Here is a 24,614-nt window from a genome sequence, read left to right as displayed (position 1 = left end):
ATTACTTGTAATTGAACACTTGTACCTTGTCCGGTAGATGTAGAAAGAAATATTTTTGGTGTACTTAGCACCTTCCATAACTATAAGACAAATTGAAAAGATAAATTGAAAAAGTAAGGTGCCAAGACACATGAAAATGTGCTTGACTAAACAGTTCCAAGCATATGACAAGGGTACATCTGACATGCCAAAGGCAGTTAATAGGCACCCGTTTGATTGCCAAAGGGACCCTGTTCTATTCCAACTAACAAGGGTGGCTTCTCAACAATTAACAAAAGCAAGTACAAGATAACAAACCCTATTGATAAAAAGGGAAAAAACAAAAAAAAAAAAAAAAACAAAAAACAAAAAGTTCACAAAACCGTAAGTAAGAGATTGCTAGAACGTTTGACAAAGAAGCTCAATCTGTGATGGTGAACTACAAATTCCGAAGTTAAAGAAATTCCATATACTTAGGCTTCCTAAAACAAGGTTGAAATATACGGTGATGCTCAATCTGCTAATATAGGGCCCAGTAAACTTAGATGTTCTCTCACTGATGACAGGGGGATATCAAATGCAGCTAGTCAATGTCCATGGCCTTCTCCTTTCCATTGCTTTTGCTTGACCATAGCTTGATTGTCCGATCACGTGAAACAGTTGCAATGCACTGTCCATCTGCCACCAAATAACAATCATAATTTGAATTACAGAATACAAATAGAGAAGGTTTGTAAAGGAACATCAGATGGTACTCAGATTTTGAGAGAAATTAACATTTTAACAGTGTCAACATATTCAAAAACTTGCATATAAATAAATACCCAACGTCAAATTAATTACAAGTCTACCGTCACATAGGTTGCTGACATGTACACAAAATATATGATGGTGCAATTAAACTACTGCATATGAAAAAATACCTATATATATATGTTTTACTTACAAAAGTTCATCAGGATATTAAAATAAATTATTGGACTATACATCGGAATATTTCCATGTGCCTGAATATTTCAGAAAGCAACTCAAAGTAGACATAGCAATATAAATTGCAACATATCAGGATCCTCTAAACCATGTCATCTATTGCAAATTTACGAATTCTGAAAAAATAATCATTCAAACAAGCCTAAAACTAAAAATAGAAGAGCTACTACATATATTAAATTACTGACACTCCATGATGGTAAATGATGAATTTATATGGCAAAACTTGGATGTTTCATTAAGAAAAGAAAAGAAAAGAAAAGAAAAGAAAAAAAGGACAGGAGGGGGGAAAGAAAAAAAAATAGAATTAAGATCAATATTATGCTTACTTACCTCCTACTACATCCAATGAGGTAACCTGTGCTTCATGGCCAGATAGTGTCTTGACAGGCTTAAAATCTCTAGATGACCAAACCTGATGCAACAAAACCCAAAATTTAGTAATACATTAAAAAAAATTAAATAAGCAAGAAGTGATCAATTCAAAGATATTTGGTACACAACAATCATATTCTACACAAGGGGAGGGGAAGGATTACCTTAGCAGTAGTATCATACGAGGCAGTTACCAAAAAATATCCCTCTTGAGGCTCAAATTTGACTTGAGAGATGATATTTGCATGAGCTGGTATTATGTACAAGGATTTTCTCTTCCTTAAATCCCAAATACGGCAAGTATTATCTTCACAACCAGTGGCTAAATGATAACCATTGGGAGAAAAACTGACACTGAGAACCTGAGAGAAACAACAGAAAAATATTTCAGTCAACAATTTGATTCCACCACCAACCAACCCCGACAGAGCATAAACAACCACAACAGCATAAGAAAAAAGGAAAAAGAAAAACCATGATATTATGACAGAGCTTTTAGTCTCACCGGCTTAACATGGCCTTCCAAGGCAAGAATACTTCTCCCAGACCGAAGGTCCCATACCCGAGCAAGTGCATCCAATCCACAAGTTGCTGCTAAAGATCCATCATGGTGAAAAGATATTCCATACACACTCCTACTGTGACCTTCTTGGAGGAGCAACTCCTCACCAGTATCTATATCCCATAATCTCCAAGTCTTGTCATAGCTAGCTGTGCCCAAGTACTTCCCTGATGGATGGAAGGCAATACGAGCAAGACGGTCCAAATGGCCTCCAAATGTCTTCAGGAGAGACCCTTCAGCATTCCATAACTTTGCAGTCCGGTCAGCAGAGCCAGTTGATATATAATTGTCCATGGGAGAAAAAGCAACATCCGTTAAGCGTTCTGTGTGTCCCTTTAAAGTACAAACTTTCCTCACTTGAGGCATACTCCATATTTTAGCAACTCCACTTGAAGCACTGGGGGATGTTTGGAGGAGTGGGGGGAAAAAAATTAGAAAGTTATCCCAAACAAAGTGTACTTAATAGAAGATAAACGAAAGACTTGCAAACACTAGGAAAAATAAGTAAAGGTGATCTCAAAAGACAAACTGGGGATAGAAAGAAAGAGCATGAAGATCTTTCAACAAAAAAATCCAAATCTATATTAATCTTTATCACACAACAATGACCATAACATCCCTCATATTATCAGCACAAAAGGTTCAGACGGTCAGACTGAACCAAAAGCAATCTATTCACATAAAAGCTTCATCAAAATATTGCACAATTAAAACAAAAACATGGAGTCCTACAAATTATGCTTATCTTGTTATATAGTAATCACACACACAGATAAAATAGAGAGAAAGAGAGTACCATGTGGCAAGCATCTTTCCGTCACGTGAAAAGGAACATCCTGAAAGTGGCCGATCATCTCCTATTTCACTACAATCTAGGACCAAGCTACCAGCTTGCCTCAGAGCCCAATCAACCTCTGCATCCAAATCTTCATCTGGGTCATCCCTTCTCCTCCTTGCACGCTGAAGACGCAAAGCTGCCCTCACAACAGAATACTTGGCAATCTCTCCTCGGGCCTGTAAAAGTGCTTTTGATCCTTCAGTGAAAAACGGGTACTGAATGTCATCCTCAGCTTCCTCCTTTGTCACAGAAGCTGCAGCCTCCTCGTCCTCGTGCGCTTTCATCAGCCTGTCCAATTGCCCTTCAGCATCCAGCTTTGCCATAAGCATCCGCAAACGGTCCCTTCTTTCCATTTCTCTTTCTCCAAAAAGAGTTATGGGTTCACCAAGACGACGGAGACGAGCCCGTACAGCCATATCATTTGTAGGCACAGCCAGGGCAGCAGCACGCCGCTTCATCAGTAATTCTTGCATGGCTTTTTCCTGCCTCTCTCTCACCTGCTTGCTCTGTTCTGAAATCTCATATTCTGCAGCTGAACCTGCAGTAGTCCGATTGGGGCCTGAATCATCATGATCAGAGTCAGAGTCACTGGGCCTAACCTCACCATTTTGGGGCTGGGGTGGCTTAAGGATAGGTGGACGGACAGGGAGAGATGCCAATGGACGGGGAATCGAGGGGTTAACTGTGGGTATTGGAGCAATAGGAGGCACAATTGGAGGCGTAATTATTGGAACAATTGTGGGAATCGGAGCTATAGGAGGCACAACTGGAGGTGTAATTATTGGAGGAATTGTGGGTATTGGAGCAATAGGTTGAACTGGTTGAATAGGAATCAGATCAATTGCAGAATTTGTAGTCTGATCTTCAATGACTGCAGCAGAAGGATCAGTAACTGAAGTTGAAACCGAATTTTCCTCATCTACCTCCATGATGCCTGACAAACGCAAACACAAAAACAATTAACAAACCCAATGAAGCCAAACAGGTGAAGCAAAGATTAATGAAGTCAACAAAAGGGGATAACTAAACAACTATTCAATCAAAATTTAATGCAAAAAAACAATTAACAAACCCAATGCAGCCAAACAGGTGAATCGACAGTTAATCCAGTCAACAATATGCGGTGAATAGACTCAACCCATCACAAAAGGCAAAGGGGATTAATTAAACAAGTATTCAATCAAAATTGAGGAAGGCAATTAAAAAAAAATTAAATTCAAACACCATAAGCTTAATTGAGCCTACAAATCTCTCAAATTAATAGAAACAACTTCAACCCTTCAAGTTTTTTTTTTTTTTTCCCCTTCAATTTTCACGAGTCTGAAGTAGGATAATTAGCTCAGAAACATCATAATCAGTCAAACACAAACACAAAATACAACAATGAGATAATTTCATAACTTCCCAGAAAAAACAAGCTACATATATATACATAAACCAAAAATTCGTACTACCCATTAACTCTCAACGATAGAACAAAACCCTATGTCCTGTGTTTCGTAAAACAGTTACATACATACACAAAACACACAATACGCAGAGAGAGAGAGAGAGAGAGAGATACGAACCTTAGGGCTCGAGGGTGAGTGTTAAGTATTAGTGATACGGATTTATTAGGGTTTAAGGACACAATTACGATCCGGATTTATTAGGGTTTAAGGGTGAGTGAGAGCACAAGACTTCAACCTCAATTCATTTCATTGCATTGCATCACAGAGAGAGAGAGAAAGAGAGAGAGAGAGAGGGGCTTATATGATATTTTGTATTTTGATCAAATTACACTTTACCCTCTTAAATTATGGGATGTTAGCAATTTGCCCCTCTTGATTGAAAGGGGTTGTTTGGGATGCTTTAAATAAGTGCACTTTTTGACTTTTTATGAAATATGGGTTGGATTTGAATTGATGTGATAAAGAGGTGATGTGACTTAAATAAGATAGTGACTTTTTGACTTTTTAATTTTTTTTAGTATATGCCTTTCTATTTTGTTTCAAGATTTTGTTAGTGAAACAAAGTAGTACATGTTAATTTTATGATCAAAATGTTCATTGAAAAGATTGAAATAGGCTGATGGTTTATATTGAAGACAAATCAAAATATTAGAATTTAAATTAATAAAATTAAAAATTTAAGATTTATTTTGTTGTAATGGTTAAATTCTATTTTTTATTTTTTTATTTATAATTTTTTCAGAAAAAAATTTAACACCACAATCACAACTATACAACAATGTCAATAAACCTAATAATCAACTCCAAGGATTAAGATTCAAAGTCTAAAGTTTGAGTTTCTCTTAATGGTAAATATAAGTTTATCAAGTCGTTAACTTCAGAGCTGAGTCCAAACTGGGCTCGACACCCAAATTTAAAAGAAAAAAAAAATGTTATCCACCTTTAAGTAACATTATCAGATTAAAGGGGCAAAAAATAGATTGTGCAAGTATGCTAAGGCCCTATTTGGCAATGGCTAAATAAGCTGTTTTTGGTTAAAAGGTTAAAATTAAAAAGCATGTTTATTTTTGCTAAATAAATAAAGATAATATAGTAATTCCCAGACCAAAAAAAAAAAAAAAAAAAAAAAAATTTAAAAGAAAAAACTTCCACCACAAAAAAATGCATCCGTATTTTTTAATTTTAAAAAATAAGAAAGCTACTAAAATATAAAACAAAAAAATAAAAAACTAGTATTCATTTTTGCAATCAATAGCATGTGTTTCACAACCAACATGATTGTTTCCCCTGAAGAAAGCAACAGACCCCACTCACCCAACTCCACAGCTACTTTCAAAAAGAAGAGATGCCTCTTAAGATTAATTTGAGCTACACAACAACTGCTATTTTTTTCAAAGAGTAAAATGCAAAGTCAAGGGAATACAAGCTAAGTGGCTTGCCTTTAATATGATACAAAACTTGCAACACAAAAATGAGTTGAATCACATTGAGTAAACAAACATTCGAAGGCCATGGGTTGGCTTAATAGATGAGACTCCTCATTACTAGACACATCTAATTTGAGTCTTAAGATTTCCCTTATTTTCCAAGGATGAATTGGTTGCCTTCTTCACATCCACTTCGGCATCTCCCCAACCAGCCGGAGAGAATGACTCACTTGGGACAAGAGGTTCACTGATACTCACAACCTTTGGGCACCGATATGTCACAGGGAAAGCCATTTATCTCTGCCCAGAAACGGTTCTTCACATTGTGGAATGCCTCTTCACCTGCAGAGTCATTCCATTTTAACACGTTCTCATATAGGTGTATACACTTCTTGGTTTCTACAACCTTTCGCCAAGGAACCGAACCAACCAAAGTGCAAAATTTCTTTTCCCATTAAGGCACAGTTGGCTGTTAATTACCTGAAAGAAAAATTAAAGTGTCAAATTTGAAACAAGATAAATAATTAAAACAAATTTTCCAAAAAGAGGAAACTAGAGTCAGTTGCAAGCATATCTAGTAATTCGAGTTAACAATACAACTAGCATTAAATCCCCCTATTATGCATGAAGCGCACCATGACACATTGTGAATACCGGTTTAGCCTTAAAAAAAAAAAAAAAAAGAATATAAAGAAAGATGAAATTTTGCCATGTCCCCATGTCCTTAGACTTGGGAATTGGGATTAGGTAAATCAGTCACTTATACATATAAAAGCACTCGACATTCATATGCCCATGTAACATAGGGGTTTACAATAGTACAGTTCCTAATTCCCATAATTAGGAAACCCTAATAAAAAAATGTAGGATAACATAAACTACATACTGTCAAACTTCAATTTCCAAAATTTCATGTATTAATTGAAATAGTACAATATCAAAACAGAAAATCCCACAAACACACTTCTACTAAAAAGGAAAGAAGAGAAAAGAAACAAGGAAGTTGGTGAATAATCCCAGATTTGAAATGCTGAACACATCAAGAAATCTTCACCATTGATAACATCCATAAGCCTATTACAATTTGGTCACCCTCCCATTGCAAGACAATTCTCAAGCCAAGGGGTTCATATAATTAGGTATTAGGGTTCGTATAATTAGGTATTAGAGCCAATGTCAAGTATGGAAGGGGTCACACCTATGTGAGTATGGGATCGGATGGGTTTGGATTAATACTCGTTGGGGTGTCAAATACTGATAGGTGAGTCAAGTTGCCGACCATTGGGTGCTTCTACCTAAGGGTTCATATCAAAACCCTAATCAAAGAACACTAACTTTTAATCATCAATAAAATATAAACCTAATTTCAAGACCTAACAGAATACCTCCTAAACAGCAACTATAATAAACCCCCCCATCTAACATTCAAACTAATAAATTCAACATTTTTTTAACCCTAAAATCAAAAAAACTCTTAACCTGGCAAATAGGTAGTTATGATCATCAAGACAAAACCCAAGAACCCATTAACAAAACATCATCTTTCACAAAAATTACACACAAATAAATAAATAAATAATAGTAAAAAATAATAATCCAACATAAATAACAAAATCATAAAAAAAAACCCAGAAAATATATATACCTATAGGCAGTTTTCTGTTCTGTGATCTTGGTTGTCTTCTCCAACTATCCATCATCACAACACAGCATCAAACAAACAAACCCAACAGAATTTCCCTATAACCCAGAAAAATTCAGTTAAAAAGAACAAAATCAAAGATAAGTATCTGAGAAATTGATCTGATTTGTAGAAAGATTCGAAGGTGAAGAGATCGGAGGCTTGAAACAGAGTGATTGGAGGCAGATTTAGAAGGAATTGAGAGGGTTTTAAAAGGCACAAAAGAAGAAACTTTTGAAGGTTTGAAGCGTCTAGAATTGCTTAGAGCAAATAAAAGATTGATTGTAATTTTAGAGGCATAGATCTTGGTATTGGACTCGATTTATATATTATGTATAGTCTGATTTTCCTACTCCGATAAGGATTGAACATTGTAGAGATTGAGAACGTCACAAAGCGCGTGAAATTTGTTTATATCACAACAAATTCCGAAGTTAAAGAAACTCCATATACTTCAGGCTTCCTAAAACAAGGTTGAAATATATGGTGATGCTCAATCTGCTAATATAGGGCCCGGTAAAATTAGATGATCTCTCACTGATGACAGGGGGATATCAAATGCAGCTAGTCAATGTCCATGGCCTTCTCCTTTCCATTGCTTTTGCTTGACCATAGCTTGATTGTCCGATCACGTGAAACAGTTGCAATGCACTGTCCATCTGCCACCAAATAACAATCACAATTTGAATTACAGAATACAAATAGAGAAGGTTTGCAAAGGAACATAAGATGGTATGCAGATTTTGAGAGATATAGTTGACAAGAACAATTACGCATAAAATCAGTAACCGTCATATTCTCTTTTCTTCTTTTTTTTTTTTTTTGGCAAGTAATGTTTTTCATCTTCACCGTAGGACATATTAACATTTTAACAGTGTCAACATATTCAAAAACTTGCATATAAATAAATACCCAGCACCAAATTAATTACAAGTCTACTGTCACATAGGTTGCTGACATGGACCCAAAATATATGGTGCAATTAAACTACTGCATATGAAAAAATACCTATATATATATGTTTTACTTACAAAATTTCATCAGGCTATCAAAATAAATTATTGGACTATACATCGGAATATTCCCATGTGCCTTAATATTTCAGCAAGCAACTCAGAGTAGAGACATAGCAATATAAATCGCAACATATCAGGATCCTCTAAACCATGTCATCTATTGCAAATTTACGAATTCTGAAAAATAATCATTCAAACATGCCCAAAACTAAAAATAAAAGAGCTACTACATATATTAAATTACTGACACTCCATGATGGTAAATGATGAATTTATATGGCAAAACTTGGATGCTTCATTAAGTAAAGAAAAGAAAAGAAAAGAAAAGAAAAGAAAAAAAGGACAGGAGGGGATAAACAAAACCAAAAAGAATTAAGACCAATATTTTGCTTACTTACCTCCTACTACATCCAATGAGGTAACCTGTGCTTCATGGCCAGATAGTGTCTTGACAGGCTTAAAATCTCTAGATGACCAAACCTGACGCAACAAAATTCAAAATTTAGTAATACATTAAAAAAAATTAAATAAGCAAGAAGTGATCAATTCAAAGATTTTTGGTACACAACAATCATATTCTACACAAGGGGTGGGGAAGGATTACCTTAGCAGTAGTATCATACGAGGCAGTTACCAAAAAATATCCCTCTTGAGGCTCAAATTTGACTTGATAGATGATATTTGCATGAGCTGGTATTATGTACAAGGATTTTCTCTTCCTTAAATCCCATATACAGCAAGTATTATCTTCACAACCAGTGGCTAAATGATAACCATTGGGAGAAAAACTGACACTGAGAACCTAAGAGAAACAATGGAAAAATATTTCAGTCAACAACTTGATTCCACCACCAACCAACCCCGACAGAGCATAAACAACCACAACAGCATAAGAAAAAAGGAAAAAGAAAAACCATGATATTATGATAGAGCTTTTAGTCTCACTGGTTTAACATGGCCTTCCAAGGCAAGAATACTTCTCCCAGACCGAAGGTCCCATACCCGCAAGTGCATCCAATCCACAAGTTGCTGCTAAAGATCCATCATGGTGAAAAGATATTCCATACATACTCCTATTGTGACCTTCTTGGAGGAGCAACTCCTCACCAGTATCTATATCCCATAATCTCCAAGTCTTGTCATAGCTAGCTGTGCCCAAGTACTTCCCTGATGGATGGAAGGCAATACGAGCAAGACGGTCCAAATGTCTTCAGGAGAGACCCTTCAGCATTCCATAACTTTGCAGTCCGGTCAGCAGAGCCGGTTGATATATAATTGTCTATGGGAGAAAAAGCAACATCCGTTAGGCGTTCTGTGTGTCCATTTAAAGTACAAACTTTCCTCACTTGAGGCATACTCCATATTTTAGCAACTCCACTTGAAGCACTGGGGGGTGTTTGGAGGAGTGGGGGAAAAAAAATTAGAAAGTTATCCCAAGCAAAGTGTACTTAATAGAAGGGAAATGAAAGACTTGCAAACACTAGGAAGAATAAGTAAAGGTGATCTCAAAAGACAAATTGGGAAAGAAAGGAAGAGCATGAATATCTTTCAACAAAAAAATTCCAAATCTTTATCACAAAACAATGACCATAACATCCCTCATATTATCAGCACAAAAGGTTCAGACGGTCAGACTGAACCAAAAGCAATCTATTCACATAAAAGCTTCATCAAAATATTGCACAATTAAAACAAAAACATGGAGTCCTACAAATTATGCTTATCTTGTTATATAGTAATCACACACACACACACACACAGATAAAATAGAGAGAAAGAGAGTACCATGTGGCAAGCATCTTTCCGTCATGTGAAAACGAACATCCTGAAAGTGGCCGATCATCTCCTATTTCACTACAATCTAGGACCAAGCTACCAGCTTGCCTCAGAGCCCAATCAACCTCCGCATCCAAATCTTCATCTGGGTCATCCCTTCTCCTCCTTGCACGCTGAAGACGCAAAGCTGCCCTCACAACAGAATACTTGGCAATCGCTCCTCGGGCCTGTAAAAGTGCTTTTGATCCTTCAGTGAGAAACGGGTACGGAATGTCATCCCCAGCTTCCTCCTTTGTCACAGAAGCTGCAGCCTCCTCGTCCTCGTGCGCTTTCATCAGCCTGTCCAATTGCCCTTCAGCATCCAGCTTTGCCATAAGCATCCGCAAACGGTCCCTTCTTTCCATTTCTCTTTCTCCAAAAAGAGTTATGGGTTCACCAAGACGACGGAGACGAGTCCGTACAGCCATGTCACTTGTAGGCACTGCAAGGGCAGCAGCACGCCGCTTCATCAGTAATTCTTGCATGGCTTTTTCCTGCCTCTCTCTCACCTGCTTGCTCTGTTCTGAAATCTCATATTCTGCAGCCGAACCTGCAGTAGTCTGATTGGGGCCTGAATCATCATGGTCAGGATCAGAGTCACTGGGCCTAACCTCACCATTTTGGGGCTGGGGTGGCTTAAGGATAGGTGGACGGACAGGGAGAGATGCCAATGAACGGGGAATCGAGGGGTTAACTGTGGGTATTGGAGCAATAGGAGGCACAATTATTGGAACAATTGTGGGTATCGGAGCTATAGGAGGCACAACTGGAGGTGTAATTATTGGAGGAATTGTGGGTATTGAAGCAATAGGTTGAACTGGTTGAATAGGAATCAGATCAATTGCAGAATTTGTAGTCTGATCTTCAATGACTGCAGCAGAAGGATCAGTAACTGAAGTTGAAACCGAATTTTCCTCATCTACCTCCATGATGCCTGACAAACGCAAACACAAAAACAATTAACAAACCCAATGAAGCCAAACAGGTGAAGCAAAGATTAATGAAGTCAACAAAAGGGGATAACTAGACAACTATTCAATCAAAATTTAATGCAAAAAAACAATTAACAAACCCAATGCAGCCAAACAGGTGAATCGACAGTTAATCCAGTCAACAATATGCGGCGAATAGACTCAACCCATCACAAAAGGCAAAGGGGATTAATTAAACAAGTATTCAATCAAAATTGAGGAAGGAAATTTAAAACAAAATTAAATTCAAACACCATAACCTTAATTGAGCCTACAAATCTCTCAAATTAATAGAAACAACTTCAACCCTACAAGTTTTTTTTTTTTTTTTTTTCTCTTCAATTTTCACGAGTCTGAAGTAGAATAATTAGCTCAGAAACATCATAATCAGTCAAACACAAACACAAAATACAACAATGAGATAACTTCGTAACTTCCCAGAAAAAAACAAGCTACATATATATACATAAACCAAAAATTCGTACTACCCATTAAGTCTCAACGACAGAACAAAACCCTATGCTCTGTGTTTCGTAAAACAGTTACATACATACACAAAACACACAATACGCTGAGAGAGAGAGAGAGAGAGAGAGAGAGAGAGAGGAACCTTAGGGCTCGAGCGTGAGTGTTAAGTATTAGTGATACGGATTTATTAGGGTTTAAGGACACAATTACGATTCGGATTTATTAGGGTTTAAGGGTGAGAGAGCACAAGACTTCAACCTCAATTCATTTCATTGCATTGCATTGCAACAGAGAGAGAGATGGGGGAAATTCTATTCTCAAACCCTCTTTTAGAGCATCTCCAACCCATACCTCTCTATTTCTCTATATTAGAGGAACAAAATAATAGTCTTTCTTTAAAATGTTATTATTTTTGACAATTTCAATTATATATCTCTATTTCTTCAAAAATTTGAATATTTTCTCACTTGTTTTTTTCAAATTTTACCCAAATTTTTTTCAAAATTTAAATTATTTAATTTAATTTTTTGTTAAATATAATTAATATTGGTCTCATTTTAAAGGTATTGTTAATATCTTTTTAATGAAACTAATTTTATAAATATTGAATATTAAGTTATAAAGACAAAATTAAAGATCAAAAAAAGAGTAAATACTGTTTTAGAGTGATCCTCCATTTTTTCATCCTCCCTCTATATTTGGAGGATCAATTCATCTTCTTCCTAAATGGAGGAGGATATAGAGGATGGGTTGGAGTTGTTTTTGGGAGAGAATCATCCATATTTGAAGATATGGAGCATGCATTGAAGATGCTCTTACCTGTGAATATATTTTCTCAATGCGTAAGTTTTTACATTTTTATTCTCGATCTACGCCTCAGATGTTTTAGTTATACCTTAAACTAATATTTTGCACACACACCACTTAAATCATTTGTTTTATAGAGAATTAATAGTGTAGACTCATTTCTTATTTCACCCACATCTTTCACAAGGAATCTCTCAATAAATCGCTCTATGAATTTTCAGATTATATAACAAGCTACCTCATTTTCAGTTACATTATCAAACTGATTCCTTCATTCAACAATCTAGTTAATATCGAAAAAGTCATCAATTGGCATTGACTTGTATCAACATAAGTCTTCAAACAATATCGTTTTGTATCAAACTCAATTAAAGACGTACAACTTTATTTATCTCTTATTTTTCATAAACTTTCATTTTTTTTTTCCTTATAAATTTTGCTTATTCAGCACTGGTTATCCGAATGAAAAAGGTTTATTCGATTTTTAACTTCTAAAACATGTAAAAAATTTCAGAATTTGGTTTCCGAAATAAATTCTTAAATTTGAAAGTTGAGTTCCGATTCCAAATTCGGAACTTGGATTTCGAATAGAATTAATAATTTCGGCAGTTGATATCCGAAAAAAGTAACATGTTTTGGCACTGGTTTACCGAATTAAAATTGTGAAAAAAAAAATTTGCACGAAAAAACTAATATTTTCATAACTGCTTTTGTTGTAACCAGGCATATTGTTATTTGAATTTGAATTTCCATTGATTTGTAACTTTTCTATCACAAAAATCAAGAATTATGGTGGATTCTAATAAAAAAACAATATAATCAATGGAATACAAACTTTAGAGAGTAAAGCAAACAATGAAAAAACTAGGTTTTTTTTTTTTTTTTTTTTTTTAACTCAAAAGGTGTATATTAAGATTTTTTTTGTTCTTAAAAGATGTGTACAGAGAATTTTTCTACATAATATTATGAGTGTTGCTAAATGTCTATTATGGTCATTTTTATTTAGGATATAATTGTCTTTAAATTAATATTTTATTAAGTGTGTGCCCTGAACTAATTAGGTGTGTAGAAATAAAATTTTTCCAAAGGGAGGGCTTATATGATATGTTGTATTTTGATCAAGTTACACTTTACCCTCTTAAATTATGAGATATTATCAATTTGCCCCTCTTGATTGAAAATTACAACATTTTGCTTTCTTTATTTTCTATTTTGTTTCAAGATTTTGTTAGTGAAAGATGAAAGAAAAAGTAGTACATGTTAATTTTATGATCAAAATATTCATTCAAAAGATTGAAATAAGCTTATGGTTTATATTGAAAATAAGTCAAAATATTAGAATTTAAATTAATAAAACAAAAAATTTTAAGATTTATGTTATTGTGATGATCAAATTCAAATTTTTTTATTTTTTATTTTATAATTTTCTCAGAAAAAATTTAACAGCACGATCATAATTATACAACAATGTCAATAAACCTAATAATCAACTCCAAGGGTTAAGATTCAAAGTTTAAAGTTCGAGTTCCTCTAAATGGTAAATATAAGTTTATTAGGTTAAAAATAAAAATTTAAAGTTTGAGTTACTCTAAATGGTAAATATAAGTTTAAACTTTAGGACTGAGTCCAAACTGGGCTTGACCCCCAAATTAAAATAAAAATAAAAATAAATAAATAAACCAAGTTATCCACCTTTAAATAACATTATCAGATTAGAGGGGCAAAAAAATAGAATGTGCAAGTATGCTAAGGCCCTATTTGGCAGTAGCTAAATAAGCTGTTTTTGGTTAAAAGGTCAAAATTATAAAACATGTTTATTTTTGTTAAATAAATAAAGATAATATGGTAATTCTCAGACAAAAAAAAAAAATTTAAAAGACAAAACTTCCTAAACGAAAAAATACATCTTTTTTTTTTTAATTTAAAAAAAAAGAAAAAAAGAAAAATAAAAAACTAGTATTCATTTTTTGCAATCAATAGCATTTTTGTTTCACAACCAACATGGTTGTTTCCCCTGAAGAAAGCAACAGACCCCACTCACCCAACTCCACAGCTACCTTCAAACAGAAGAGATGCCTCTTAAGATTAAGATTTGAGCTACCCAACAACTGCTATTTTTGTCAAAGAGAAGAAAATGCAAAGTCAAGGGAATACGTACCACCTTTCCATTTACCTACAATAATGGTGGTATATATATCCTGCATATTATTTTCTTCAATACCAACCTAACTGGCTTGCCTTTAATATGATACAAAACTTGCAACAGAAAAATGAGTTGAATCACATCGAATAAACAAACATTCGAAGGCCATGGGTTGGCTTAATAGATGACTCTCATTACTAGACACATCTAGATTTGAGTCTTAAAAGTTCTGTCCGATTCTATGATCAAATTTTGTACACTTCAAATTTTTCGAGGGAAAATCAGATATCACAGAGAAACAGAAGGAAAAAAACGAATACAACTTTGCTGATATTTCCAAAAAGACTTGTAAATGATGCAGTAGACTAACCCTCGTGGGTAACAGGTCTTATTATTAACCTGCCTGATCAAATTAACAAATTCATACTTATATGCATTGGCAACTCCAAAACACACTCATTACTTGAATATATATATATATATATCCTCCCCCGACACTGCAAAAATTGTTCAAAATCTCAGAGGAGGAACTCTTCCTAAACAAACTACAAAAATATAAATTGTATTATTTACCATTCTCTCCAACACACAATAAAAATAATAGAATAGAATGAACCAAAGAACATTTTGTTATTTTGCTTCACATTCAAGAAACTGATTTCTCCCAACTCCACTGATCTCCTGGCTTGGACGATCCATGGTGGCTTATTGGTCCGCATGCATTCATCCCGTTCCACTGCCTTGACGCGGGTCTTTTATCTGTAAATGATTGTTCGTGAACAAAATTTGCCCTCTTCTTGCCATTTCCATTCCTCCATTCCCGATTTGCAAGATTGTCATCACCATGAAACCTCGAGGTTTTATACCTTGACATGTTGTGCCTACCATGAAACCTTGAGTTATCAGACCCGTAATTATTACCCTCCCAATGATTCCTTTCCCTGGGATTATTCCAAATTTCACCCCATCCAGTCGCTTGAATGGGTTCATTATCTTGAGCACAATTGAGCTCCCATGGACTTCCCTTATTTTCCAAGGTTGAATTGGTTGCCTTCTTCACATCCACTTCAGCATCTCCCCAACCAGCCGGAGAGAATGACTCACTTGGGACAAGAGGTTCACCGATAATCACAACCTGCTCACGTTTTTCTTGATCATCTGGTACCACAAATTCACGTTCCAAATCTAATAGCAACTCGGGATCAATGTTTGAATTCCAATCTATCTTATCAATATGAATGTCGGGATTGGGCAACGATATGTCACAGGGAAAGCCATTTATCTCAGCCCAGAAACGGTTCTTGGCATTGTGGAATGCCTCTTCACCTGCAGAGTCATTCCATTTTAACACGTTGTCATATAGGTGTATACACTTCTTGGTTTCTACAATCTTTCGCCAAGGAACCGAACCAACCACAGTGCAAAATTTCTTTTCCCATGAAGGCACAGTTGGCTGCCAATTACCTGAAAGAAAAAATTTAAGTGTCAAATTTGAAACAAGATAAATAATTAAAACAAATTTTCCAAAAAGAGGAAACTAGAGTCAGTTGCAAGCATATCTAGTAATTTGAGTTAACAATACAACTAGCATTAAATCCCCCTATTATGCATGAAACGCACCATGACACATTGTGAATACCATTTTAGCCTTTAAAAAAAAAAAAAAAAGAATATAAAGAAAGATGAAATTTTGCCATGTCCCCATGTCCTTAGACTTGGGATTTGGGATTAGGTAAATCAGTCACCAACACTTATAAAAGCACCCGACATTCATATGTCCATGTAACATAGGGGTTTACAATAGTACAGTTCCTAATTCCCATAATTAGGAAACCCTAACAAAAAAAAATAGGATAACATAAACTACTTACTGTCAAACTTCAATTTCCAAAATTTCATGTATTAATTGAAATAGTACAATATCAAAACAGAAAATCCCACAAACATGCTTCTACTTAAAAGGAAAGAAGAGTAAAGAAACAAGGAAGTTGGTGAATAATCCCAGATTTGAAATGCTGAACACATCAAAGAACCTTCACCACTGATAACATCCATAAGCCCATTACAATTTAGTCACCCTCCCCTTGCAAGACAATTCTCAAGTCAAGGGGTTTGTATAATTTGGTATTAGAGCCAATGTCAAGTATGGAATAGGTCACACCTATGTGAGTATGGGATCGGATGGGTTTGGATTAATACTCATTGGGGTGTCAAATACTGATAGGTGAGTCAAGTTGCCAACCATTGGGTGATTCTACCTAAGGGTTCGTATCAAAACCCTAATCAAAGAACACTCAACTTCAAGGACATATGTGATTTACTCATCAATAAAATAAAAGCCTAATTTCAAGACCTAACAGAATACCTCCTAAACAGCAACTATAATAAACCCCATCTAACATTCAAACTACAAAATTCAACATTTTTTTTAACCCTAAAATCAAAAAAACTCTCAACCTGGCAAATAGGTAGTTATGATCATCAAGACAAAACCCAAGAACCCATTAACGAAACATCATCTTTCACAGAAATTACACACAAACAAACAAATAAATAAATAAATAATAAAAATAATAATCCAACATAAATAACAAAATCATAAAAAAAAACCCAGAAAGTATATATACCTATAGGCGGTTTTCTGTTCTGTGATCTTGGTTGTCTTCTCCAACTATCCATCATCACAACACAGCATCAAACAAACAAACCCAACAGAATTTCCCTATAACCCAGAAAAATTTAGTAAAAAAAGAACAAAATCAAAGATGGGTATTTGAGAAATGATCTGATTTGCAAAAAGATTCGAAGGTGAAGAGATCAGAGGCTTGAAACAGAGTGATCGGAGGAAGATTTTGAAGGAATTGAGAGGGTTTTAAAAGGCACAAGAGGAAATTTTGAAGGTTTGAAGCGTCCAGAATTGCTTAGAACAAATAAAAGATTGATTGTAATTTTAGAGGTATAGATCTTGGAATTGGACTCGATTTATATATAATGTCAAGTCTGATTTTCCTACTCTTATAAGGATTGAACATCGTAGAGATTGAGAATGTCACGAAGCGCGTGAAATTTATTTATATCACAACAAAGAAACTACTATAAATTAGAACTAGGGTTAATTACACCGTGACCCCTCAATAAATATTATTTTATCCTTCCCTAAATCTGTATATTAAGGGGTTGTTTGGGTGGGTTAACTTTTTGACTTTTTATGAAAAAATGTGTATTAAAAAATTATATAAATTAGTGTGTAGAGGAAAATTAGGATTAAGAGTTGTGCAGCCGTACTTTTTGACTTTTGGTGAATAGTGATAACTTTTTAATTTTTTGAGTAACTTTTTTACTTTTTTTCAACTTGCTAAACTTGGCCTAACCCTAATACATTCTTTTGGAGGTAGTCTTGATGGGATCCGAAGGTGGTGAACGTAATACATTTTTATATTTAAACGATCAAAATATATGAATTTATATATGAGGAGATAAAGTGATACTCGTTAATAGTTGAAGACGTATTAGTATAATTAATTCTTAGAACTATTTTAAAGACTAAATATTTTAGTAAAAAAGTTACTATAATTTGTCACATCATATATATTTGTTTTTGTAAAAAGCTTAAAAATTACCAAAATAACATGTTTTTAAACGAGACCTAAATTACACTCTCTCTCTCTTTATATTTGGCTATTTTTAACTTTGACTCTAAATTTTTCTTTTACTTTAGCTTTTCATGTTTAATTTTTTTTTTCTTCTATTTATTCTTAAAGTTAATTTATGTTTAAAATTAGGCTGAAAAATATCACATTATTGTCACATGACATAAAAAATATATATTATATTAGGATTTAGATTTGTGTCAAATATGTGAATTATATATAATAAAATATTTTTATATTATGTGACTGTTAATGTATTATTTTTTGTGTAATTTTAAACACAAGTTAGCTTTTGGAGTAAATGAAAAAAAAATTGAAACATGAAAGGTTAAAATGGAAAAAAATACAAGGTCAAAATAAAAATAAAATCAAATAAACCAAACAAAAAGGGGCCAAGTGTAATTTATCCTGTTTTAGGAGTTATTTATGCTATGGTTATTTGGCCAAACAGTCTCTGACTTGGATTAGGGAATGGAGCAGTCTTTCTTGCTTGGCAAGTTGGCAACAGTTTGGTTTTCCGCTTTCTTTAATCCGTACAGATGGCTATTAAACACATGGCCGGCTCGCACACACGGAAAGCCATTAGCTGTGTTTTTATTTTTTTATTTTGCAAATAAAAACAGAAAATTTAATTGCTGTCCAAAACAAATAAATATAATAATATGTTTAATAAATTGTTGGAGCGATGGTTGACAATGGATAGAGAATGAAAAATATTATGAATCCAAATGAAATTTTCATCAAACCTGTTATATGGGTATAGGATCCACCTAAACTCACATGTATGTTGGTCTCATAGCTATATGAGAGATTTGGTAGAATTTTTAATAAATCATTTGAGATCTTTAGCATAATCCATAGAAAATGAGTGGGTTACTTACTTGGAGATGTCGTCGTTGAAGTTGATAATTAAAATGTCATCGAAATTTAGGAGATAATTGAATGATCGATTATGAAAGAGTTATTAGAAAGTGATCGGAGCTCATCGAAAATCATGGGCTGGTCGTGTAACCTATTATGGTTGGCAGTGGCCAATGACAACAATGATCAATTGTGTTAGAAGTGGTAAGGGAGTGATGAGAGATTGTAAACTTGTTTTGAAAATAAATAAAAATATATTTTGTTATATTTGATTTATTATGTAAATAATCACCACTATATTAATTTATTGGATCCTTCTACTTATGTCTGTTTCAAATTTAATGATGCCAACTCATGATAAATTAAATATGAAATAAAAATATGATGAATATAGAATTATTGTTAATAACATTAATTTTTTTACATCTTCATATTTCTAATCCACAACCCCTAAAAGTAAAACAAAGTAATATTATCTAAAAAAGACAATAAGCCATTTTGCAAAGTAGAAAAAAAGTTAATTTATTAACTTATTTAAATCTCATTACTTATCTTTTCTTTTTTTTAACATATTCTTTTTTAAAAAAAATATTTTAAAAAGGCAATAAACTAATTTTTTTCCCTATCTGTCAAAACAAGCCAATGAAAACAAAACAATCAATTGAAGAAAGTCTAAAAAATAAATTGAAAATATATTCCAATGAGGTATTAGCCCATTGTAAATGTCAACTCAAGTATTCATTACTTTACAACAAGACAAGACACATTAGGATGGGATAAACGAAGCTTATATTAACAATTTAATTATTATTATTATTATTACCTCGGTTACAAAATAATAATTTTTAAATTTTTTTTAATAGTACAATTATTACATTTTAAAAATATTAATTTTTTAAAATTATCTTTTGATAGTATATTTTTTTAGAATATCAATTGTCATTATTATATTTTTTGTGCTGTTAATGAATTGAAAAAATGACAAAAATAAAAAATTTATATTATTTTAGTTCTTAATTTTTGAAAAAAGATTAATATTTTAAGATAATAAAAAATAAAATAAGGGATTCATATTTTAAGACGGAGAAATTATAAATTATTACTTTTTAAATAATTGTAACAATAAAGTTGTTGGGATGATTCGAATTCATGAAGAGTGGTTCAAATTTCATGCCAGTGTTTTGAAGTTTTTATTGTTTTTATTACTTATTGATATATATTTTTTTAGATGGTACTTATTGATAAACTTGGTTATTTTATACTTTTTATTTTTATTTTTAATACTCTCTTTTTTCCCCTTTTTATTTGCCTTACGTTATGTATGTATAAATGGGAATTTTTATTGAGTGTGCACAAGATTAAAAAGAAAGTGATTGAATACATGCGTATATGGGAGTGAAAGTTTGGGAACCAAAAAATAATTATAAAATGTCAATTCATTCATTTTATTTTATTTTTTGTCTTTTTAAAAAAAATAAAAAATCAATTCTCAAATCAACTTTTGGCCTTATTTGGGAAGTGATTAAATTAGTCTAAAAAAATCACTATAAAAGTTAATCTATTCTCTCTATTTTTTAACATATATTTTCATAAAATTTAAAAAATAATAAAAAATAATTATAAAATTATTGTATTTTATTTTAATTTACGCTCTGTATGTTTGGATATTTTTTTTATTATATTTTTTGGTGTTTAATATAATAAAAAATGAAAGTCAACTAAAACCATTTTACATAATCAATAAAAAATAAGTTCATTTAAATAAAAAATATTTTTTATTTTAAAAAATAAAATTTTTTTCTAAATTAAAATTATATGGCCAAGTTTGGGAACTTGTAAAAAAGTTAAAAAGTCAAAAAGTCACTCAAAAAATTAAAAAGTTAACACTATTTATCAAAAGTCAACAATTACGGCTATACAACTCCCAATTCGAATTTTTCCCTACAAATCAATTTTTACAATTTTTTATTACACATTTTTCTATAAAAAATCAAAAAATTAATCAAAACATCCATATTTTCAACTTTAATTTTTTAATCTAAAAAAATAAAAAATATACTTATATAGAACACCCCAAACAACTCTTAATATCATCACACAATTATCACTATTGTCACCTCCACGGTCACTATCATAGTTGCCCCATCACCTCTACTTTCGTTTTATCATTACCATTATCAAATATAAAAAAATATTTTATTTAAAAATATTATAAACAAACGATGCGTAAAATTTGTAAGCGGCACAATAGGAGAGTGAAGTACGCTCGCGTGATGGAGACAGTGCGCGAGTGGAGGAACCATTTCCTACTCTGTTTACGTCGACGACGAGTTGGCGAAAGAGTATAATGTACGGGGTGCCGTTGAATTGACCCAAACAGGCTTCACATCTTCGGACTTTTTTTTGACAATATGATGACTATTTTCTCGTATGGGAAGTGACTATTTTAATAGATTATTTAATTTTTTAATTATTTTAATAATTTATTTTAGTTTTGTGTTTGAGAAGTTAGGTTAAATTTTTATTTGAATTAGTGTATTAAAAAATGTGTTGAAAAGATGTTTGTAATTAAAATGACCATTTTGTCCCTATAATTATATTTTTTTAATTTCCGACTGAGGGGCAAAATGGTAATTGAGCTGTTGATATAACCATTTTCCGGCTGTGACAGTGTAGGCTGCCTACACTGTCCAGCGCTCAGCCTATTTTTTTTTTTTTTTTTGGAAAATCAAGAAAAAAGTTGCTACAGTGTAGGCTTTTGGGCCGATTTTCAAAATTAGGCTATAATAGCCTGAAACTCATGTTCCCAAACAGCGCCATGTTTGGTATAAATTTTTTTTTTTTTGGATTAAAATAGTCATAAAAATATAAAATAGACTAAAATATTATATTTAAATTATAATTATTTTATTTTTTCTTTCACAAAATTTAAAAAAGCAAAAAAATTTATCCTAAACGAAATTTTTTAACTCCAAATTAAAATAGCTAAAAAGTCAAAAACAAAACAAAAAAGCAAACCTACATCTTAAGCAAAAACTATATGAAAAATGATACGCAAGTCTACCTTTTAATTTTATTTTTTAGACTTAATGATATGATTAATTAATGATGTTAGGTTTTATTCTTGGCAATCCCGTTTGACAAAACTCCTTTCAGTTGTATTTATGTTCGCACTTTTATTTCAGTAAGGCTATGAGCGTTTAGATGTGAATCCAACTCGAATTGTGCTTTTCAGAGAAGTTTGTGATGCTAAGTATTTTCAAGATTGCCACTTCGTTGATTATTACGGGGGTCGAGCTGCCCGGTCAGCTCGCGGCCCGAAGCAAAATGCAAAAATGCATTCAAAGTTGCCTGTCCGAGCATGTTATATTTTTCCAGTTTTTCCAGTTTTGGCCTTCCCGCTCGAGCGGGGAAAGTGACGCTCGAGCGGGGATTGGAAGCTCTCAGCATCTCTGCAGTCGCCTGAAAAAGTACTGGATAGTGTGATTTGCCGCTCGAGCGGCAAAACCGACGCTCAAGCGTAGAGCCTGTATGAAATCACAGAATTTGAAGTCTCCGCTCGAGCGGGGAAAAGGGCGCTCGAGCGGACCGCGCGATCCCAGATTTCCAGATTTGTTAAGGAGTTGGTTTTCTTCTGAAACTAGGATTGCTTTGGTTTTCTATAAATAGTTGGTTTTCTCCCAACACTAGTGAGACTGCTCCAGATCTTATTTTTGGATCTTAAGGTTTAGATCTGGAGAGATTTTGCTAGTTTTCTTTGATGTTTTGATTGAGTCTTCAACTCATGTTCTAAAGAGAGTACATCAAAAGTTGTGTTTTGTTATACACAAAAGAGAGAGTTATTCTTCAGTTGTGGATTCTGAAGAATTCGAGCCTGAAGCTTTGGTGGAATCCGGAGTGGCTCATCAGAAAGACAATTCCGTGGTGAAGATGGGGTTGGAAGAGGCACATAAAGGTTGGTTCAATTAGGCGTTGTGGATTCGCTAGGTAATTGAGAGTATACCTGTGTAATTCCTTTAAATCTTCTTAGTGGATTGTTCTTGTGGCTGTTGCCCGTGGTTTTTTTATCACAGTTGGAGGTGTCCAATTGTGGTTTTTTCCACGTTAAAATTGTTGTGTCTCTTTGTCTTGATTGTTTGATTGTTTGATTGGGATTGTTATATTCTTCTTTAAATTGATACATAATCACAAATCAACATCTAGGGGATTTCTAGATTTAGATTTTTCAATTGGTATCAGAGCAGGTCGTTCTATTTTTTTTTTTTAAAAAAAATTCCTTTAGAACGAGATCTTGTTTGATTTGTGATAATGGATACAATTCGTGAAGGAAATTCTATGGTTCGACCACCCCTACTTGACGGATCCAATTATCCTTTTTGGAAAGCTCGGATGAGATCTTTTTTAAAATCTATTGATGAAAAAGTTTGGCAATCCGTCATGAATGGGTGGACTGAACCAACAATTACTGTTGATGGAGTTACAATCCCCAAACCAATTGATCAGTGGGACACAACTGATTACCAAAATAGTAGCTGGAATAGTAAAGCTATCAATTCTCTCTTTTGCGCTGTCACACCTGAATAATTTAGTCGTATTTGTAATTGTGAAGTCGCAAAAGAGGCTTGGGATATCTTACAAACTATTCATGAGGGCACTCCTTCTGTTAAACGCTCAAAACTTCAAAGGCTCACATCTAGTTTCGAAAACCTTTCAATGAAAGATAGTGAGACCTTTGATGAATTTTATGCGAAGTTGAGTGACATTGTAAATTCCAGCTTCAATTTAGGTGAAAAAATTCCAGAATCCAAAGTTGTGGGAAAAATTTTGAGATCCTTGCCCGATCGGTTCCAACCAAAAGTTACGGCTATTGAGGAGGCTCAAGATGTTGACAACCTCAAGCTGGATCAGTTGGTTGGAAATCTCCAAACTTATGAGGCACACAGGAATTTCAAACAGAAACAAAAAGATATTGCTTTTAGCAGTGCTCATAAAGTTAGAGAGGATTCTGATGAGGATTGTGATATAGATTCCAAGATTATGGCTGCTTTTGTTAAACAATTTAAAAAATCTTTTTTGAAAAAGAATCCTAATCTTTTGGAATCTACTCATTCTCATAAATCTAAAGGCAAAGATAAACTCAAAATTAATTCTATAGCCAAGAAGGAGAAACGAAAGATACAAGGAAACTCTGAAAGACTCCAATGCTATGAATGCCAAGGATTTGGACATTTTGCTCAAGAATGCCCCACTCGTTTGAAGAAGAAGAAAGCCCTTGCCATCACTTGGGATGATGAATCCGAATCTGATGAAGATGAAAGTGACAATGAAGGTCAAGGCGAAGAGGGTCATAAACAATTTCTTGCTTTCATGGCGGCTTCTGAAGCTGAAGGACAAACAGATTCTCCAAAGAGGTCAGTTGAGAATATCACTGATGATGAATCCTCGGAGAGCGATCATGAAGAGCTTGAGTAAGCTTATGAAAAGTTGTATAAGGAGTCTCTTAAGTTATTCAAATTGAATGACAAACTCACAAAGAAACTCAAAAGCATGTGAATGTGAGAATGTCAAACTTAAGGAGGA

General features: G+C 33.6%; 2 protein-coding genes and 1 pseudogene across 4 annotated transcripts; all 3 read right to left on the bottom strand.

Moving 5' to 3' along the window:
• Positions 1–180: 180 nt before the first annotated feature.
• LIS (WD-40 repeat family protein / small nuclear ribonucleoprotein Prp4p-like protein) lies at positions 181–4,529 on the bottom strand. Of its 2 annotated transcripts, none has more exons than XM_028213368.2 (6): positions 4,313–4,529; positions 2,703–3,678; positions 1,850–2,303; positions 1,509–1,706; positions 1,303–1,384; positions 181–657 (listed from the first exon to the last, which is right to left on the bottom strand). In XM_028213368.2, exons 2-6 carry the CDS (start codon positions 3,671–3,673, stop codon positions 563–565), a joined length of 1,800 nt encoding a protein of 599 aa, XP_028069169.1. In that variant the 5' UTR covers positions 3,674–3,678; positions 4,313–4,529; the 3' UTR covers positions 181–562. The 2 variants fall into 2 exon arrangements, with proteins under 2 accessions (XP_028069169.1, XP_028069168.1); XM_028213367.2 differs by lacking the exon at positions 4,313–4,529 and adding an exon at positions 4,199–4,223.
• Positions 4,530–5,525: 996 nt separating this feature from the next.
• Positions 5,526–11,967, bottom strand: LOC114271747 (U4/U6 small nuclear ribonucleoprotein PRP4-like protein; annotated as a pseudogene). The gene is made up of 7 exons (XR_014341644.1): positions 11,716–11,967; positions 10,105–11,068; positions 9,265–9,705; positions 8,924–9,121; positions 8,718–8,799; positions 7,268–7,962; positions 5,526–6,102 (listed from the first exon to the last, which is right to left on the bottom strand). The product of XR_014341644.1 is annotated as a U4/U6 small nuclear ribonucleoprotein PRP4-like protein (transcript).
• A 3,015-nt stretch (positions 11,968–14,982) lies between these two features.
• Positions 14,983–17,631, bottom strand: LOC114271748 (uncharacterized). The gene is made up of 2 exons (XM_028213370.2): positions 17,151–17,631; positions 14,983–15,987 (listed from the first exon to the last, which is right to left on the bottom strand). The coding sequence occupies exons 1-2, from the start codon at positions 17,203–17,205 to the stop codon at positions 15,170–15,172; spliced, it is 873 nt and encodes a 290-aa protein (XP_028069171.1). The 5' UTR covers positions 17,206–17,631; the 3' UTR covers positions 14,983–15,169.
• Between the last annotated feature and the right edge of the window lie 6,983 nt (positions 17,632–24,614).

The sequence above is a fragment of the Camellia sinensis genome, chromosome 10 (genome assembly GCF_055761805.1).
Source record: "Camellia sinensis isolate YWXY chromosome 10, ASM5576180v1, whole genome shotgun sequence".
In the NCBI taxonomy this organism is placed as follows: domain Eukaryota; kingdom Viridiplantae; phylum Streptophyta; class Magnoliopsida; order Ericales; family Theaceae; genus Camellia; species Camellia sinensis.
This window is presented reverse-complemented; position numbering and strand designations above follow the sequence as displayed.